Source organism: Falco punctatus (assembly GCF_963210335.1).
Source record: "Falco punctatus genome assembly, chromosome: Z".
In the NCBI taxonomy this organism is placed as follows: Eukaryota; Metazoa; Chordata; class Aves; order Falconiformes; family Falconidae; genus Falco; species Falco punctatus.
The window spans coordinates 40828027-40843054 of record NC_137586.1 but is presented as its reverse complement, the minus strand read 5'-3'; the positions used below and the strand labels follow the sequence as shown (position 1 = coordinate 40843054).

At 38.6% G+C, this 15028-nt stretch overlaps 1 protein-coding gene across 7 annotated transcripts in view; it reads left to right on the top strand.

The window, feature by feature from the left end:
* PRUNE2 (prune homolog 2 with BCH domain) overlaps positions 1 to 15028 on the top strand; it is a 148859-nt gene that overhangs the window by 124344 nt on the left and 9487 nt on the right. For 3 of the 7 annotated variants that reach the window (XM_080371675.1, XM_080371680.1, XM_080371681.1), the window contains 7 exons: positions 1201 to 1374; positions 6376 to 6478; positions 7915 to 8046; positions 8202 to 8288; positions 11519 to 11617; positions 13646 to 13681; positions 14206 to 14244. In XM_080371675.1, the coding sequence (XP_080227801.1) occupies positions 1201 to 1374; positions 6376 to 6478; positions 7915 to 8046; positions 8202 to 8288; positions 11519 to 11617; positions 13646 to 13681; positions 14206 to 14244 (670 nt within the window). The remainder of the gene's footprint in view (positions 1 to 1200; positions 1375 to 6375; positions 6479 to 7914; positions 8047 to 8201; positions 8289 to 11518; positions 11618 to 13645; positions 13682 to 14205; positions 14245 to 15028) is intronic. The other 4 variants (XM_080371679.1, XM_080371678.1, XM_080371676.1 and 1 more) reach the window with 3 other exon arrangements.

Sequence of the window (15028 nt, the reverse complement as noted above, 5' to 3'; positions counted from 1 at the left end):
CCTGACTTACTGACTTCTATGATTGAATTCTGCTCTTAGTTATGACTGCAGACACAGAATAATACTTTAAAAAAGTTGATTTTGTTTACTTCAAATATGTATAGTGCATAAAATGTATGGAATCTTTACTATGAAGATATACTAATATGCTCACAGCCATATGGCAAAGGTGCTTCAGTAAGAATAATAGCACAAAAGAGGGATTTCTTCCCGCTGTGCACACCCCACCCTCACCCCCCTAGGGAAAATCAGTATGTTGTAACGCTAACTGAAGGAGGAAATGAAATAATTCCAGCTGTGGACAGAATCACTTTTCATGTCACTTTCTCTCTAACCAGCCATTAAGTTTGAAAAACTGGAATGCAGTTGAATTTGTTGTTAAGAGCCATGGCATCAGTGTGTGATGGAAACATATGTTTTGTTAATTACTTCACAGCTTTTCTGAAACTAAGAGCATCCAGCAGAGAGGCTGTGCTATGAGACTTCATAGCCTCTTGTCAGCTGTACAATTTATTGTGATCATTGTGTCTGTGGACTACGTGTACCTGTTCTCTAACGGGTGCTGGTATGAATAGCCAGATTGCCTGGCTGCTCTGCACTTAATGTCTGGGAGGGAACTGGTATTTAACCTCAACCTAAAGGCCTTGGGGGAGGCGAATACTGTGCTTATATGAGGTCAGCATTATCTCATGACTGAAGCAGAGGAAGATGTCTGTTCTTCATATTTGCTGGTGCCAGATGTGAAGAGATTGGAGACAAACTGGGAGAAAGTTGATAAGATGTAGTTCTGTGGTAATTCCTCTCTAGACAAAAAGCATCTGTGTTCACTTTAATTCCATGTTTTGCTTTTTAATATAGTTCTCATACCTGCAGCACAAAGATTTTAAAAATCCTACAGTGTGGTACTTCTGGCGAGCAACTAATCAGTTTTAGTAACTGGATGCAAAAACCCTTTGGTGGTATTCTGCCTAGTGATAGTTGCTGCTGTTCTTTTTATGGTCATAATGTTGAAAAAATTTAAATTTCATTATAAAAAATGAGAAGTTCTCATTTACTAACTGTTAGATGATTAAATTATGCTCTTATTTATATCGGTGCTGTCAAAATCCAGTTGGTTTCAGTCATCCATTTCAAAAGTAACAGGAAAAAATATTTAGAGCTTTTACAGGAAGATGCAATATATACAATTTTATTTTTCAGAAGAGCAGACTGCTACTAAGGAGGCATCACAGGAGTCTGAATCAATTCCAGAGTACACCGCTGAAGAGGAGCGAGAGGACAACAGGTTATGGAGAACAGTGGTTATTGGAGAACAAGAACAAAGAATTGATATGAAAGTCATTGAACCTTACAAAAAGGTCATTTCACATGGAGGTAGGAAACCCTGAATGCATTTTTTAGATTGATGTAAAAAAAACCCCCATGCTTTATTGGGCATGATAATGAATGATAGTTCAGTTACCACACTGGCAATGTGAGAGGGAGTTTGTTTTTCAGCCATGGCTGAAATCAACCCAGCTTTCAATCCAGTGTGGCAGTGACTACTGAGTATTCTAAATACAATGGAATTTCAGGAGCAATAAATACACTGATATACATGTGTCTATCAGGAGCTATCTGATCATTGTAGGCTAAAACTGTATTAAAGCAAGGAAAAAACTTGTCCTATGGGGGAAAAAACCCCCCAAAACTTTGTGTGGATTTTGGCAAAAACTTTTGCATGAGGAAGTACAGTGTGTGATTTGCTCAATGGCGTATGTGTGTGCAGAGATCTGAACAAGTACAGTGGCAAAAGAAGGAAAACAGTTTTCGCTCAGGCTTCTGTTCGTTTGGCTAAGCTCCTGATGTTGTTTTTTCTGCCATTTATAGTTGTCAGTAGCTAGCATTTCACCAGCAACTGTTTTGTTTTTTTTTTCACATAATTTGTGAATTATTATCAAATAGCATATAAAAGAAAATATTTAAAGTAGAAAAATGACCTAATGTGCTTGCTGTGTTGTTTCCTTTGCTGATCTGCTCCCTAACCTCCTCAGAGAATTTGTAGCTCTGGTGTTACTAGCACAATTCTGTATACATTAATTCAAAAGGATAAATATTACTGTAGATATTGAAGGAAGAAAATGAAGCAAAGCTTTCTAGGTGTCGTTTCCTTGGTGTCTCAGGTTTAGATTGTCTTTGGATTCTGTATGTTTGGGGGCAGTGTTTGCCAGCTCTTAAAGTATTAAGGATGAATTGTTCTATCCGGAAAAAAATGAGGCAGGTAACTTAGCATCTCAGAAGTAAGATTTGTGAGTTTGTATGAGGTTGCTTCTGTCACAGTGCTGCTGATCTGTAACTTCATTTAAAGGTTAACGTTTCCAGTATATTTGCACTGTTGAATCTCTATCTGGTAAAGGTGACATAAATACGTTTTGGCTAATCATATTACCTGAGGATGTGGTCCTCAAATTGCTCACCTACATTAAAAGCAGCTAAATGCAAGTCTACAGGTGTTCACAGTGGCCAGTGTGCAGAAAGTTTAGTTGGAATTGATAAAGACATTTAAACCTCCAAGCGTTTTCCCACTATAACACCACCATCAAAGATTTATGAATGTGATGACACTTCAGACACAGTTTAGCAAACAGACACAGATGGCGTAATTTAGGAAACAAACATAAAATATTTTGAGGCCTTGCTAATGGTGTTTGTTTATATATTTTTTGTATGCTGTAAACTAGTCTAGGTACATTTGCGGGTGATAATTGTCACATACAGTTCCTACTAGATGCTGATGTATACGTTTATACCAGCTTTTATGAAAAATAAATACTAGTCACAGTGAGTGGAAAAGTAGCTCTTAATTGAGCACTGCTTAACTGTTGAACAAGGACTGGTTTCCGTGGCAGACATCTATGATGGCAGCTGTGAAGTACATAATAATGTACAGTTACCAGTGGGAGTCTAGGTCATTCAACTCAACTTCCAGTATGAAATAATCAGGATTCAAATTTTATGTGTCTGGCATCTTGTTTTGTCAGATTGCTCAAATCTAAGACAGAGAATGTTACGTCTCCTTTGCTTTTGAATGGGTGCTGGTCAGTAACTTACCCATTATAGAACAAATGGTGTGTAGTGGTAAGTTTCAACCCACCACAGGCTAAATTGGAAGCTTGCCTGAAATCTGGCCATACCAAAGCAAGTTAAGGACTGGATTAAACTCTGTGTTTATGGAGTGGCAGACTGAGGATGTGGAAACAAAATCATTTTGGTGTATGGGTTATGCGAAAACTTTGGGCAGCTTGAACAGCTTCTGCGTTGTGGTGGCTAGACCTATTCTGTATGATGTTCCCTTTGGCAATACTTTTAGTATATTCAGAGTGCTTTAGAGGGCCAGCAGTCTTCCCTTTAACCTCAGGATTAAGAACAGATTCTGGCTAAAGTTAGGTAATTGGAAGTCAGGTCAAGCATCTCTTGATTATTCAGTGATCTACTGAACATTCCTCCCTGTCAAATGACAGATGACACCAAATGCAGAATCTAGACGGTAGCCACAAAATGGGAAAGGGGACAGTAGACTGGGCAGTCTAGGTGTGATGTTGCCTTCCACGTATATTAATAGAGAAATTTCTTAGAGATCTGCCTCTTTGCATAGGCTGACTGACAATTTGGGGAAACACCTTTTCTGGCTTCTAGTGATGAACTAAAAAGCACTTTTGCCTTGAGTTGGTGTTCTTTGTCTACAAGCATGTGTAAGAAAAAGGGGCCTAGTTTTACTTGTGGGTTTTTCTTGTGTGTGCTCTTAGGTGGCATCTGCATATAATCACTTTGCTTTACATGAACTGCAGACTGTGCTGTGTAATATATTGGACACACCTGTCACAATGTGCTTTTGCTGCCAAACTTCTGAGCCAGCTGGACAGGCTACTTTATGGGAGCGTGATATAAATTGTCCTGAAAGTCTTTTAAGGATTTTTAAATTTATGGAAGGAGGGAAATCTCTTCTCTGTTTATAAAGCTGAGGGGGAAAGACTGCTTTGTTCTATTATGATTTAGCTGAGGGGTGAGCTAGGATGGGATAGGTGAAACCAGTACTGTCTCTTTGAAAGTATGTGAGTCTGTTGAGAAGATGGAAACGTAACAGAGATTAGTATTAAGTGATGAGGGTAGGAGGTGAAGTTCTTTGCTCTTTGTTTCTTTTGAGAAGAACGATACATTCCTTCATGTCAAACTCCTTAAAGGTGAAGGTGCTGAAAATAGGACTGGAGTGTTTTCCCTCTCCCTGTATACATCTTTACTAGAGAGTGCAATGTTTCTCTTTGAATTTGATGTTGACATCTTCATTGGGACACCAAAATTATCACCCATGTCCTTTTTTGCTTGTCCACGTCCTCCAATAGGATGGAGAACAGCACTGTACTGTGGAGAAGAGAATGGACATATGCTGGGCTACTGTTATACGTGGCTTCTCTAGCTCTGGAAGCCCAGCTATAGATTAGCTGGCCTTTGGCGTCTGAGAGCCAGTAAAAAAGCTACTTCACAGTGCTGCGAAGACAGGAGATGCCAAGATCATGGGAGGATAGAGTAAAGGCTAAGGACAGAAAGGTTCCTGCAGTGTCACAATGATTCTTCAGTGGATGAGGTCTAGGCTAGCTAGCATTCTCAACTCAATGTTGGCATTACCATCAACAATATATATTATAATCTCATCCAATGCATTATATTTAGTCAAATCTACCAAATCAAATTCAGAAAGAAAAAGGTTCAATGTAATCAATCCTTCAACAGGTTACTTTGCTAAACCTTCATTTGAAACAACATGGCTTGAGACAGGAGACTTACTTCTGACATGCACATTTTTCTTTCAGAAACTTAGCTTTCTTTTGCTCACCATTGTAACTGGGGAAGCGGTGGTGTTCTTCAGTCCTTTAAGGAACAGCTGAGCACCCTAAATGGAGAGTGCCTTAGTGCATGTCATTATGACTGGAATAATGTTGAGATTAACCAGCTATGGTTCTCCTTGGCATAGAAAACTTCATGAACAAGTACTTTGAAGCACCCATTTTGTCAGGGATTCTGGATTCTTTGAAGATCTTTACAAAGTCATGTAAGAAATTACTTCCTTGACATAAACATTATCTCCTTATTTCAGCTAGCTGAGACTCAGCTCAGATGTTGAGTGAGAAAGAAGAAAACAAAATAATCTCTCACTCTTCCCTGAATACCACACAGGGATCATGTATTATCTCTGACTTCCTATAGAGAATTTTGCGTGGCTTGGCTGGCTACAGTGCAAGAAGTTATATGGACATTTGAGTTAGGCTTGGATACTGCTGTCTAGTGTCCAAAAAGCACTGTTAAAGTCTTAAAAAATCTCCTTATGAAAGTGTTGTATAGGTGCTGGTATTATCCTTTTCTTTTTTTCAGGATTGTGTTCCTATCTGAGGGATATTCAGGGTTTCCTTCACAAGCATTAGCATCTCCCTCATGGCTAGTTTCTCCTGACCTCTTTCAAAAGGCTTCCAAGTTGTTCTCTTAAGTATACCCAGCTTCTGTCACTGTGCATTGTTAGTGCTATCTACCTACAAGAATTTCTGTAGCATCTTCATAAATTGCTTCCTGACTGCATGTATCTTTTAATGATGCAGGAGTATTTTATATTTGTTGTTAATAACACAGAAATCGATAGCAGCTGCAAAGGACTTAGATTAATGCTGGTCAATCTTTTCCAATCATGAAAGAAAATATTTTCCTTTGGGTAACAAGCAGCTGTCCTGGACCCCACAAGAGCAGTGCTGCAGTTTTAAGGGTTTGTGGCTATCGTTAGGCAGTGGCATAGCCCAGAGAATGCCAGTATTGGGCAGCTGGAGCGTCCAAGGTAAAAAAGTATTTTATACAAAACTTGCAGTGAAGGATTTAACTAATCCCCAGAAGCATAGTGTGATGCATTTATAGTTTTAATATCCTGAGGCCATTAGAGCTGAACAAGCCAACTGAGACTGGATTGAGAGACTTCATGAACGTTATTCAAAAGATGCAGGATAACAAATGTAGGATATTTTCTTTAGCCCCTTATTCCTCAGTCTAAGGTGAACATTCAGCATATCATTGCCATAGAGATGCAGTGGACCAGGAGTTCAGGTAAGACTGTATTACTTACAAGGGGGTTTTTTGCTGGTCTCTATAAAACGTTTAGTAATAGTTGTGCTAAGTGTGGTTTTTTTAGGAATTCAACATAACTGACTATTCTTCCTTACTGCTTGGTGAATAGTTCACGCATTTTCGGTTTTCTTCAGCACTAGACATAGTAGCTCCATTCCAGGATTTTGAGATTTTGATTTATCCTGTTAAGAGCCTTTGGCAAAAGCAAAAATGCCTTTTTGTTTTTTTCCACAGGATACTATGGTGATGGTCGGAATGCTATCATTGTGTTTGCAGCATGCTTCTTGCCAGACAGCAGTCGAACTGATTACAACTATGTCATGGAAAATCTTTTCCTGTGAGTGATATGTGAGCAATGTGACAGTCTTTTGAGTTAGTACTCACAGTTATGTAGTGAGAGATAACCTGTCTTTAATTATGAGGTAAACTTGGTCATTAGAGGGGGAGTGACTAGAATAACAAAGGAAACAGCAGTTTTTAGATAAACTGCTCAGTGGAGTATTATTTCAGTATTCTTTACCTACTCACCATCCTAAATTAAGGTGTGTTTGTCAGGACTAAATCTAACTGTAGTACCTCCCAAAATGTCAAAGAATGAAGTATCTTCAGCTTCTCAGGCCTACAATCATTGCACTGTTTCACTAATGACTTCCAGCCCTTACTGAGAACAATCAGCAGGAACTTAGACCACCAGATGTTTTTGGTTGTTCATTGTTTGTTATATATTATCATGAGGTATCACTATATTTCATATTTTTGATGTATACTGTGGTTGTGTTTAGGAATCGCAGGCCCATTTTCTGACAGTTGTTTTAAAAACACAGTATAAATGACAGTTGCTGATACAAACAGTTCTAAGTATTTTTCCTGACTCCACTGCTTTTGATTCAGTTATAAGTGGCAGGGGCAAGTTGGGTAGGACACGGATTTGGCTACATGAGCTCGAATTTATCACAAGAAAGTTACTCCTAGTAGCAACTTGGTTTGGCAGCCAAAAAAATCAGTCATTACAGCATTTTGTGTACTAAACCCCAGTAAGTAATTTCTAAATCCAGCAGAGGCCTGGCCTTCACATTTGCAGTTTACAAAGCACCAAGAGCACAGACCCAGTCTCCTTAAAACTCCAGTCCTTAGAAAGGCGCATGGTGACAGCCAGTGTCTTCAGCATTGTGTCTGTGTGAAAAATGAGATAGTGCTTTAGTTCCAGGTCAGACCAACTGCTGTCATTTGGCAGGTTGGTGGAGAAGTTTTATTAGCCTTGAGACTCGAAGTGTTTGTAGTTGGCAGTCACAGGCTTAGTTGCAGTAGTGCAGGGATCATGGGAATTATAGACAAGTACCTTCTCCTGACCCTTTGCATTGAACAAACATGATTAATAGTGAAGTTTCTGAAGAGTTAGTTTCAGAAGTTCCTGGAACTTCACATGATCTCTCTTGCTTTTGCTCTCCCTTGCAAAATCTTTGTGCACTTTTTTTTTTTAAAAAGAAACAACAAAGTCACCTGTGAGATTTGAAAACTCACTATGAAATTTTACCTTTATAAGGAGTCCACGTATTTCTGAAGATGCAGGTAAGATTGTGGTTTTCTAGTTAATACATCTGCAGGTAGCATGGTGACCAGTGCTAAATGTTTGCTTTGGTTTAAAGGAAAAGAATACGCTGTCATGTCATAAATTGCTTAGTTTGCCTTGATTTGTGCCTAGCAGACTGATTTAGTTTGGGCATAAGTGGATAATGTAAAGTACGTGCTCACTTAGTTCTGTGCTTTCATCAGCTATGTAATCAGTACCTTAGAGCTGATGGTAGCTGAAGACTATATGATTGTCTACTTGAATGGAGCAACACCAAGAAGGAGGATGCCTGGACTGGGTTGGATGAAAAAATGTTACCAGATGATTGACCGACGGTGAGTAGTACTTTCTTTTCTGATCCACAGCTATTATTCTAAATCTGTCCACTTCTGTTACTCCCTTGTGTGAGTGTTTACTGTATATGATCTTTCTGTATGTTTTTTTTTTTGAGGTTTGCTTTTTTTAAAGAAACAATTTCTTTTTTACTTAGATTACGGAAAAATTTGAAATCATTTGTAATTGTTCATCCATCATGGTTCATCCGGACAATTCTGGCTGTGACACGACCTTTTATAAGGTATGCAGTGAATACCAGTGATTTCCTGTGTCCCTAAGAATACAGAAGCACCCTAAATAATCAGACATGGCTGTTAATCTTTCACTGAACAGTACTAGTTTACAGTTTATGTTGGGATTTTGACAGATGGAGTTGACTTTCCTAAAGTGTGAGGGGGCAGGGGAAGAGTTACTTATATGAGTATCTAGTTGCAGACATCATAGGGTAGGTATCCTAAACCTGTATGTGTATGCAGAACTGGGAATTCAGTCTCTTAAAATAGTCTTTGTTCCAAGCCCAGCTAAAAGGCATGTAGAAGAGGGCTTTTCCTGTAAGGATAATCACCTAATCTAAAAAATCCAGGCTGTAGGGCAAGATTAAGCTACAATTCTTTGTTTTAAAAAAATTAGTTGCTGCTTATGCAAGAGGACTGCCAGCACCCTGAGCTGTTTGAATGTATAGGAGTTGCAGTTCTAAAAAAGGTTTAAAGCTACCAAAAAACCCACTTTGATTAGTGAATAAGCAAAAAAATTTTACAGACCCTGAAGACCTCAAAAATTGTTTCAGGTGGGCAAGTGTGCAGCTGAAATTGTGAGATCAGGGAGAGCAGGCTGACGTGTGTGAGAAAATGCTTCAGGCAGGAGAGGAATCTTCTGCGGAACCTACCCCACACAACACACATCATGACAGACCTTAGAGAGGTCTGCCCCCAGGACACTGGAGGTGTCTGTCGCAGGGTGCTTTGTCCTGACAGGGTGACATTGGGATGGGGAAGCACATGAATTTTCCATTGCTGCCAAAGTGCAACAGACAGGGTGTCATAATGGAGCTTCTTCTTTCATATGTGGTAATTTTAACACCAAATAGAAATTGAGGAGTAAAAATACCAGAGTAACAGAGAAACAATACTTGGAATTATTAACAGTAATGATGGGGATTCACTGAGCTGCATTTGGTATCTGAGGTGTTTCTTTTGGCATCCTATTTACTCCCAGAGGAAAGGTAGGCAGTAAAATTAAAAAACCCCAGACAAATATGCCACATCTGTTTCAAGTCATTCGTCATTTATTCAGAAAAATTCTCCATTTCAGCTGAGTAGGTTGAAGTCCCAGTGCAAGATGAAAGTGAAGTGCAAATGGTAGCTGAAGAAAGGTGGGTGGGACGCATGGCTGATGTGACTTTTGTAGAAGATAATGTAAGATTTTTGAACCCTCACCAAGGACACTTGGTGAAAGAAGAAAGAAAGAAGGGCACAATGAGAAAGCTGAGTAAAAAACTCTGGGAGGCATGAAAAGACAAAGTCAATTCACTAAGGAGAAAGAGACTTGATTAGATTGAAGGCTGATGGCTATAGCTTAGTTTGCTAGCCCTGAGCTGTTCACCAAACCACTGACAATCATGATGGAAATTTTAGAATAAGAAATTAATTGGTTCACGAGCAAGCAGAGATTTCAAGGAGGTAGATGTTAGCAACATAACTTTAATTCTGTTACAGCTGAGATGTGGGACAAAACAGTAGGCATCAAGAAAGTGAAAGACAAGGGACAGTGAAGTCACTGAGGATGTGCTATAATACTACCTCAAAAACTGGCAAGGTCATTCAGTGGAGTGTGGGACTTGATTGATGAACACTAAACAGTTGTCTGAATACACAGGATGAAAGAACTAATGGTTGCAAAGATAGATCCTAGATACTCTTTATGGACCAGATAATCACACTAGAGATCACTTTAGCTGTGTTAGGTGAGAAATCAGATTTCTAATGAAGTGTCTGTGAAAGATATTTGGTGTTTGATGGAAATATTTAAATAATACGAAGCTTACCACTATTGACAGCATGCCTGCCCTGAAGTCTGAATGAGAACTTCTTATTTTGGTCATGTGTTTGGGTTGTCCATACGCAAACTCCCACATGAAGCAATTGCTCAGAAATCAATTACTGTGGTGGAATTAGTGGACCCAGGAGAATCCTTAAGTGGAAAAATTAACCCTTTAAGATGTTTTTATGTCTTTTGCCCCCCCTCAGTCTTTAGAAGCTTCTGATTGCCTTGCAGCTTGCCAAGTTAGTTTAGCTGGCAGTTCAGAGTGCAGACTGATTAACATTTTTGGATAAAATACTAAGAATTATCTGTATATTGTCATGGCTTTGACTGGATAATTGTGAGTGATTCATCTTAAAACATGATTGTTGGCCTGTTCCAGTGTCTGTGCCTACTGATGCTAATCTGGTACAGGGACAAATTGAAATGGATGAGCTTAAACAACTATTGACAGTATTTTCATGTATTCCTGTTTGTTGCCTCACTTTACGTTATAAGGAAGATATGTATGGTAAAGGGAGGGGAAGTAGCCTTCTGCCCAAAGCTGTTTCAGAGGCTTCGTATTGTCTGGTCATACCCCTAAATCAGCAGTGAATAAGAATACGTTGTTTTTCATGGTCTAAACTTAAGAACAGTTATGGTCAATGTGCATTCGTCGCTGTTACTGATTTTAAAAGGCTATCTAAATACAACCAGAGTTAAATATGGAAAATTGCTTTATGAGCCAAATGAGAAAGCTCTCTCACAAGTTCATACATACCAAATAATTCAGGTTAGACAAATGAATAGTGTTATTTTAAGTGTATTTTCTGAACAATTTAGCTATTTTCCAAGTGATTATTTCTCAAACACAATAAAGGATCATATAGCACAGCTGAGATAAACAAGGGAAGTATTTCCTCATAAGAAGGCTCTGCAGTAAGAATGGACATGCACGTGCACAATCAGATCTGTAATCATCTAAACAAATGAGAAAGTTCAGTTTAATTATGTTTGATCGAGAATTGGTGTCAAATACAAATGCTAATTCATCACAATCACTTGATGTTTATTCATCGTGACCACACTGAGCGAATGCTTCCCATCTCTTTTTACACCTAAGTATGCTGTAGGGGGGTTGATTAGTTTCAGAATTTTCATATATCTCCTTCAAACTATAAAACTTCATGCTAGGGTATGTAGACATTACAATTTATAATGTTGTCCTAAATACTGTCATTCAGCCTAAGCAAGGAACAGCAAAAGGTCTGGACTTGATTTCAGCCTTACTGCATCTTAGGTATGTTCATGATCAGCTGAACTCTAGCTGAAATATGAATAACAAAGTGCTTAATTATTTACTGCATGAAGTACATACCATCTCTTTTTTTTTTAAAAAAAATAAAAGATTTGGGGGTGAAAGTCAATTAACATGTTGTTTCTTTGTTTCAGCTCTAAGTTCAGCAGTAAGATACAGTATGTCAACACATTGGCGGAGCTTCGTGAGATGATTCCAATGGAATATGTGCACATACCAGACAGTATTGTCAAGTAAGTAATGTACGGTAAACATGTCCTTGTTCTAGTGCAAACTATTTCCACTATCTAATAATAGTTTCAGAGTCCATAAGAAAAACAGAAAGCCCGTTTCTGATGGTGTTCCTATTCTCTTGTGCACTTTCCACTGTCACATTCAGAAGCAGAAAAACACTGTAATGGAAACACAAAACATAATAAAGATATACTCCTATGGGAGCTACTGTTTATAGGAAGAAGGTTTTTTGTACTGGACCAAACAATGCTGCTAGTAAAATGAAGAAAATAAGGCTCAGAGTCCCATCAACCCTATGATTATATAATCTGGATTGGAACAGACTGTTCACTAATTGAAACCCAGAAAGAAAATAGGAAAAAGTTTGACCCTTCCGCAGGTGTCACTTATGCTATATTTTTCCATAACTTTTACCACTATTTAAGTAAAAGTTTTTTTAAGTTTTAGTCATATGAAGCTTTGAATTGAAACAATAATTCAAAGATAGCTTGTTCAATAGAAGAACACTGAAAGTCCATAGGTTTACTGTTCCTTATCTTGTTGATTTGCATGGTTTAATCCAGAAAACACTGAAAGACAGTGTCTCAGTTCTTGCTTCCTATGTGTAAAGGTTTTTTAAATGCAGGTTTTTGTAAAGGAAATAAATCTTTTAAAAAATTGTAGGAAGTTGGGTTGAATTTTTCACCTCAGCTGGCTTTTTTTCAGACCTGAAACCAACAAACTGAAATGGTATATCAAGACTGAAAATGCTGGAAATCAGTCGTGGTTTTTCATGTGGGTCATTATTAAAAGGATATGCTGTTCAGGAATGCTTTTTTTAATTATTCTTTTTATCAAATGCCCTACGTTTTGAACAGGTGAACATTCTGTTCTAGAAAGTATTTTGATGAGTAAATACGCAAGTATGATTGTCTTTTCCTTAGGGTTTGCCAGTGACTAGGTAGGAAGAACATTTGTTCTGGAGCTGTCATAGATCTCTTCAACCTGGGCAGGAATTTTCACACCTGCCTCACATTAGTTATGAAAGCAGCATAATTTCTGTCTTTGAGCTGGTGTTTGCTCAGACACTTGTGGTGTAATTCCAGGGAGCAAATGTGAAGCTCAGATCTTGCAGTTAATCAGGGATCATAGGGACTTCCACTCAGATTTATTTGCTGCTGTAACTTCTTGAGGCCTGGAGTGATACTAAGAATGTGAAGTACAGAGGTAGTTGGTCACTTGGCAGAGAGATGTCCAGAATGTTTTAACGTTATAAAATGTTTTCATCCTCCTGCCATGCCTTGTCCTTCCCTTCCTTCCTCTTGGTTCCTGTAAACATTTTCTTATAGTTCCCTTTAGCTATACACCTTAACCTGGTACTTCAGTGTGTTTCTCTTTCTGCTTCCTTGCTGTTTCTTGACTATTACACTGTCTGTAGCAGTGCATACATCTGTTACACACATCTTCCATGTAGACTGAAAACTGTTTGGAAAGTCCATTCACCTCTCAGACCAAAGGTGAAATGATCACAACATCAGTACCAAAGAAGCTTTAGGACTTACAGATGAAGAAATTCTAGAGAACTGCCTGCTTCATGTCACCAGCAGCCAGATGAGACATGATTTTGCTGAAGAAGATAACCAAAAGTTGCTAAGTGTTCCCACTGGTGGCAAGCATCTTCAGGCTGCTGTGATATGAAGGTTTAGTGGGTGTGTGCATTCAAGGCACTGTGAGTGGTTATTCACATGCCACAGGGAGAACAACAGTGTTCAGCTGATAGCTTCCCTTCTGCTGCAAATTGAGAAAGGTTCCTGTAGCAAAATAAAACAAAAATTAAGCTTTTGGCTTCATAGTTGCTCCACTGACAAGAACAGAAATACCACCTCTGGTCACAAGGAATCCCACCTGTACAAAGTACACAGGCTTATGCCAGGATTTGGGTTGTGTGGTTCTTTGCTAGCTTTTACTGAAGTGGGATTCAGTGTGCCTATTGTATCATATGAACGTGTACACCTTTTCTTTTCCTTCACCCACTCTTATCTTGTAAGGTATGATGAAGAGAAGTGTATTAAGAGAAGAATGAGGTAAAACTTGCTTTCTAGCCTATGCTGCTGGTCATAATGGAGTGATTCTGTGTGACAGCCTTTCACCTGCAGGTGACCTCAACAGCTCAGTGAGAGGGGACTTGCAATGATGTGGAATCTCATTTTGCCCTTCAAGCTGTTGAGATCAGCCTCCCTTGCAAATAAAACTTACCTGAACTCTAAAGATCCTTGACTTGGCACAGGCTGCAGCTAGTTTAATACTACCTGATAGAGCAACTGAATGCTTTCAGCAATTCTCCACTGGGCATGCCTCAGGCCCCTGGCTGCTTTTATGTTTCTGCCTCCAAATGAGCTAACTAAGGAGTTACAAATTAAAGGTGGGTTAAGCACAGGGATAAATGGTATCATGCTCAGCTGAAGAGCTTTAGGGTCGGTGCAAAATACTGGGTGCCTATTTTAGAAGCATGTACTGTATTTGTTCTTTGCTCTGCTATTGCTCTGCTTCTCTCTTACGCTCTGCTTGCTTCTTTGTTTCTTTATATCAATAACTTTTACTCATGCAGACTGGATGAAGAGCTGAGGGAAACTTCAGAAGCAGCTAAGTAAGATAGCTTTCAGCTTGATGCTAGCATTATATTTACTTGTTTCACAGGAATAGATTGAATGCAGTAGTATGTTCTATGTTTGGTACAGCAACCGGCTCGTAGTTTCAATAACTGTATAAGTTGCCACATTTGTGAATTGACTTCCCCTCTTACTATAAGCAGCCTTATTTTGTACCATTAGGTCTCGGTAAGGAGTAATCATACATTTACACTACAAAAAACATTTTTACTGTTTTTATGATTGTTTCTTTAATCATGGGGAGGACTGAAATTACTTTCTTACCCTATTAAAATGGTTCATTAAACATTTTGTACCCTTCACTCATTATGTCAGATGATTGACAAAGTTTTTAGGAGGTAGTTCTTGTAAAAAATAATTTTTAAAAATTTACTACATCAGGGATAGCTGTTGTACCACATTCTCAGTTCAGGTAGGTTGGTAACTTTTCCTGTCTTTCCAGTGTTGGTTGGATAGGTCAGTGGATTAATACTTGATCATATTGTATTGCCTATGGTCACTTGATAAATCAGTGTCATCTGATGAATAGGTACTTTAAACTCATGACTCTGACTTCAATATACTGAGGCAGTATGGTGTAAAGTACTATAGAAATCCTTAACTGGAAGGACACAATCCTTGACTAACGGAGCAGAGCTTAGAGGGTATCCAGTGCACTTTTTTCACATGTATATTTTACGTAAAATTCTGGAGAAGGGAGCTCTGTCTATTAGTTTTAGTATAACATTTTTCCTGCACTTTTTGTAACCAAAGGTATTGAGT